We start from the raw sequence: 4,524 nt of genomic DNA on the forward strand, positions 1-4,524 counted from the left end.
GGTTCCTGGGTGGCTCAGTCGGTTAAGCGTCTGCCTTCAGCTCAGGTCATGATCCCAGGGTCCTGGGACCAAGCCCCGCATCAGACTCCCTGCTCAGCGGAGAGTCTCCTTCTCCCGCTTCCCAGCCCCGTGCTCGTGCTCTCTCAAATAAAATCGTTAAAATAAATAGAGGCTCCTGGGTTCAAGTTCTGGCTCCTCCCCCTCTGGCCTCTTCCCTTCGGCCGTTCCCCACCCCAGACCGTCCCTCCTGCCCATGACCTGGACGTGCCAGCCCAAGATGCAGCTGTGGCAGTCACCATACCTCCAGATGCTCCTGGCTGGACCAGGACCCGAGCTCTGCCCTGCGGGACCCAGGGCCCAGCTCCACAGAGCGCACCCTCTCAGCAAACTTCAGGGAGTACAGCGTCTCACTGGTGTTCTTCTCCACGGGGGACACCTAGGGGACACGAGAGCTCACTCCCCATCCAGGCCAGCGGGCCTCCCCCTCAGAACTGGAGGGGGCAGCGTGCGCATGGACTTTGGAGCTGCTGAGGACCAGGGTCCCTTCCCCGCACCACCCGGGGTATGTGAGTCACAGGTGAAGGGGGTCCCCGGGCGTGGTGCCGGCCAGCCCGCCCGGCCCAGCGGAGGGCCTCACCTGCACCACCATGAGCGTCTTGCTGTCCCCGCTGAGCGAGTCCTGCAGCAGGTAGGTGAGCTTGGAGTTGCGGAAGGGCACATGGCCCTGGCGGGAGCGCAGGGCAGCAATGACATCCCCCAGGGCTGACAGCGACCTGTTGATGTGCTGGGCCTCCCGCAGGCGGCTGCCCTCGGCCCCCGACTTGCCCACGCGCTCTGAGCCCGCCAGGTCCACCAGGTTCAGCTTCCCTGCGGGGAGGGCACCAGGCAGGTCAAGGCCGCCGCCGGGTGGGGGCGGGAGCCAGGGGTCCTCCGGCCGGCGGCCCGCGGCCTCACTCACCCGTGGTGCGGAGGCCAGTGCTGCAGTCCACTCCGCGCACCGTCACGATGAGCAGGGCGTGCGAGCGGGAGCTGTGCTCGTTCAGGTTGGTGAACTCCGTCGTCCGGTTAGTGTGGCCGAACTCAAACACCTGGTGGGGAGCAGGGAGGGCTCTGGAATCACCCCATCCCCAGGACCCCTGGGAGGGGGTGTCAAACACCTGGTGGGGAGCAGGGGGGGCATCCCCGAGGACCCCTGGGAGGAGGTGTCCCCCAGGCCTGGGGCCCTGGCAGAGGCTGCATCGGAAACCCACGCGTCCTGCTCCAGCTCGGCTTGTGGGCGGGGTCTCCCCAGCGCGTCCCCGCCGCCCCCCTAGACCCCCCAGCCTTGTACCTTGTTGATGTCGTCCACGCTCTGCACCTGGAACTCGGTCAGCCCCGGCACGTACAGCTGCCCGCTGCCGTCTGGGCACAGCCGGATCTCCAGCTTCTCCTGGGGCTCCTGCCCCAGCAGGTCCCTACAGGGACAGGGTGCACGGTCACTCCCTCCTCCCACTTCTGCCTCTGCTTGCACTGCACCCCGCCCACCCCCTCCACCTAGAATGTTCTCCCACCCCATCACACCTTCAGGAAGCCTTCCTTAACCACTGGGCTAAGCCTCTCTCCTCTCTAGCTCCTGCCCTGCACTCAGTCCGCTCCCCAAAGGTCCCGTGGTGGCATTATCCTGCCCCCACGGGGCACTGAGCTCTTGCGGGCAGGGCCCCCCAAATCCCCACTCTTGTTTCTCAGCACCCGGTGTAGCCTGCAGGGAGAACGGGTAGACTCGGAGGGAAAAGGAGCACCTGGGTCTGATCGGGGTGGAGCGAGCCCGGCGGGGTGGGCCAGGGGCCTGGGACCACCCAGCACCGGGCTGAAGCAGGACACGGGGCCCTGACTTGCTCCCGCATGGCCACGCACGGCCCTCCCACCTGAGGGCCTCGTTGTAGATCTCAGCCGCGCTGACCGTAATGGTGTACTCCCAGGCCGACGCCTTCTCCTGCACCTCGGAGAAGAGCAGCTGTAGGGCCCGCTGGTTGATGCCGGGGTTCTCGGGGGTCCCCTGGGGGCAGAAGCAAGGCCCCAGTGAGCCACGCCTCTCCCGATCCGCAAGGGGTGGGCCGTGCCGATGCTTGTGGGGGGTCTGTGGCCCCCTCCCCCTCTGGCGACCACTCAGACCAGCCGCCCCGCCCAAAGCTTCCACCTGCCTCCTGGTCTGCCCCCCAAACATCCTCTCCTAGCCACAAGCAACGTCACTCTCTTGGGCCTCAGTTTCCCCCACCTTTCCATGGCACTGCCTTACCAGGACTAGCCTGAGACTCAGAGCAGAGCCCTGGGTTATGTGCTGCTGAGCGCCAGGTGCATACCTGCTCCTGGGGGCCCCCTGGGAGGGGGCACTGGGAACCTACGATCTGCCTGCCGCCGCCCAGAGGGTGGCCCGTGTCAGGGAGGCCACGAGCTGGGCTCTGTGGGTGGTGGGAGGGGGGCACAGGAGAGCCACAGTGCGCTGGCGCCAGATGGGCTGGCCAGCCCTTCTAGAAAGAAACCTGGAGTACTCACCTGAGCTGTTACCTCCCCTTATGTATCAGCCCTCACCCCCTTCCACTTCTGTGGCTCGGCCTCCTTGCCTCCGGCCTTGTGGCCTCAGCCCTGCTGATCCCCGTGCCTGGGATGCTCTTCCCCACAGGCCCCCATGGCTGGCTCCAATATCACTTCCTCGGGCAGGTGGCTTCATCTTCCCTCCAAAGGCCTGATCCCTCCCTCACGGCTGATTCCTCATACTCGGCTTTAAGTTTCCTCCCTGGCACCTGACAGGACACAGCCTGATTTGTTGTGGGCACTGCTGTCTCCCCACTGGCGGGCGGCTCGCGGGGGCAGACACTCTGTGGTCACAGCTGTGCCCGGCCCCCAGAACAGCGCCCCGTGTACATGGGCCTCGGCAGGTATTGTTGGAGGAGAGATGCTCCTGGAGGTCACCCCAACTGTGAGCACCCGAGAGAGTTAGGAGTCCACCCCTCCCCCCTCCCCTCCCCCCCACCATCTTGCTTGGCCTGCCCCCCACTAACCAGTCTCATCAATCCCAGAACTAGGGCAACAGCAGGGTCCAGACTGGGAAGAAAAAGCCACCATGGCAGCCTCCCCGGTAGGTGCCCTGTCCAGACACTGGGACACCTGTCCTCACCCCCTCGCAGAGAACCCCACAGCACCCCCTCAAGAGCTGGGGAAATGCTAACAAACCAGAGACACCCCCAGGGACCACCTTGCATTTTTACCCACAGTTGAGATTCTTCCTCCTCTCAATGCTCCCTCTCCCGCCACTCCGCCCCGAGGGGGCTTGGCCACAGGCCGGGAGACGAGGCCCTGCCCTGGCCCTGGCAGCAGAGCCTGCCCGCATTCATCCTAACACCCCAGGGCCCAGCACCGGGCAGCTATACAGCGGGAGCCCAATAAATGCGTGGAGGGACAATGAAAGCCCATCCCGAGACACATACAGGTGGTCTGGCCTGGGCTCGGACCTCAGGCGGGGATCCCTGTGATGCCGGAGTCTGTGGGCAGTGCGCGTGCCCCGCCCCATGCCCGCCGGGACCGGCTCAGGTCCTCCTGGGCAAGGCGCCTGGTGCCTCCGGGCTAACACAGACGACTACCAGCTCTGCTCCCATACCGCCGGAACCCCGAAGCCACGAGGGCAGCAAGGGGGTGCTCCTCACCGGTGGAACCCCTGCCCCCTGCAGCGGGTACCCACCTCCATCGTGTACGTCTTGCCGGCACCCGTCTGGCCGTAGGCGAAGATACAGACGTTGAAGCCGTCGATGCAGGAGGTGATCAGGGCTTGCACCTCCTGGAACACCTGTGGAGGGGACGTGGGATGGAGATGGCGAGCCCCCCGGGGGCCCCCCACCAGCACTAGGTCCTGCCACCTCCCCCGAGCGCTCTCTCCTTCAGCAGTAACACAGCGGGTACTGTTACTGGCAAGCCGCTGTGGAAGAATTTGTGCCTAATGGGTCACTTACAACAGCCCTCAGTGGGCAATCAGGGTGCCAAGACTGAAGGGACGACAGGGCAGTGTCTCCTGCCCGCCAGCGCCTGAGGAAGGGCTGCCCGGCCCTGGAGCTCAGGGACCCCACCTCTAGCTTCTCCCACGCTAACGGAGAGCTCGGCAAAATGAAGGCGGAGGCCAGCATGTGTCTGGCGCCTCCTGCAGCCTGCCTGCCTGCTGGCAGACAGAGGACGGGGTCAAGGTGAGGCCAAGCACAGGGACAGGCGGGACAGGCGGGACAGGCCTGGCCGGTCAGCCCTGGCAGAGAGGAGAGAAGAACGCGGCTGAGACCACGGGTCTCCGACGGGCTGAGGACTCTGCAGCTCAGCGTGGGAATCCTAGGAAGACCCGCGGATTGAGCCCTGTGCTCCCGGCAGGAGAAGCAACACCCCCCAGGGTCAGGTGGGTGGGCGGGGCTGTGTGTGTAGGAGGGGCTCCGTGGGTGGGAGGGGCCCTGTGGGTGGGTATGGGCACGTGGGTGGGAGGGGCTCCAATAGTGGGCGGGCCTATAAGGG

The 4,524-nt window shown here is 65.7% G+C and overlaps 1 protein-coding gene across 12 annotated transcripts in view; it reads right to left on the bottom strand.

Annotated features, from left to right (window-relative positions):
* The window catches only part of KIFC3 (kinesin family member C3), a 39,752-nt gene that overhangs the window by 2,859 nt on the left and 32,369 nt on the right, over positions 1-4,524 (bottom strand). For all 12 annotated transcript variants that reach the window (XR_004301797.1, XR_004301794.1, XR_004301796.1 and 9 more), the window contains 6 exons: positions 3,716-3,820; positions 1,905-2,035; positions 1,331-1,454; positions 959-1,088; positions 638-867; positions 302-436 (listed from right to left, as the gene is read on the bottom strand). Coding sequence is in view for 2 of the 12 variants with exons in the window: in XM_032424312.1 (XP_032280203.1) it covers positions 302-436; positions 638-867; positions 959-1,088; positions 1,331-1,454; positions 1,905-2,035; positions 3,716-3,820 (855 nt within the window). In the remaining 10 variants the exon portion in view is untranslated. The remainder of the gene's footprint in view (positions 1-301; positions 437-637; positions 868-958; positions 1,089-1,330; positions 1,455-1,904; positions 2,036-3,715; positions 3,821-4,524) is intronic.

Source organism: Phoca vitulina, unplaced genomic scaffold (genome assembly GCF_004348235.1).
Source record: "Phoca vitulina isolate PV1807 unplaced genomic scaffold, GSC_HSeal_1.0 scaffold30, whole genome shotgun sequence".
NCBI classification, from domain to species: Eukaryota; Metazoa; Chordata; class Mammalia; order Carnivora; family Phocidae; genus Phoca; species Phoca vitulina.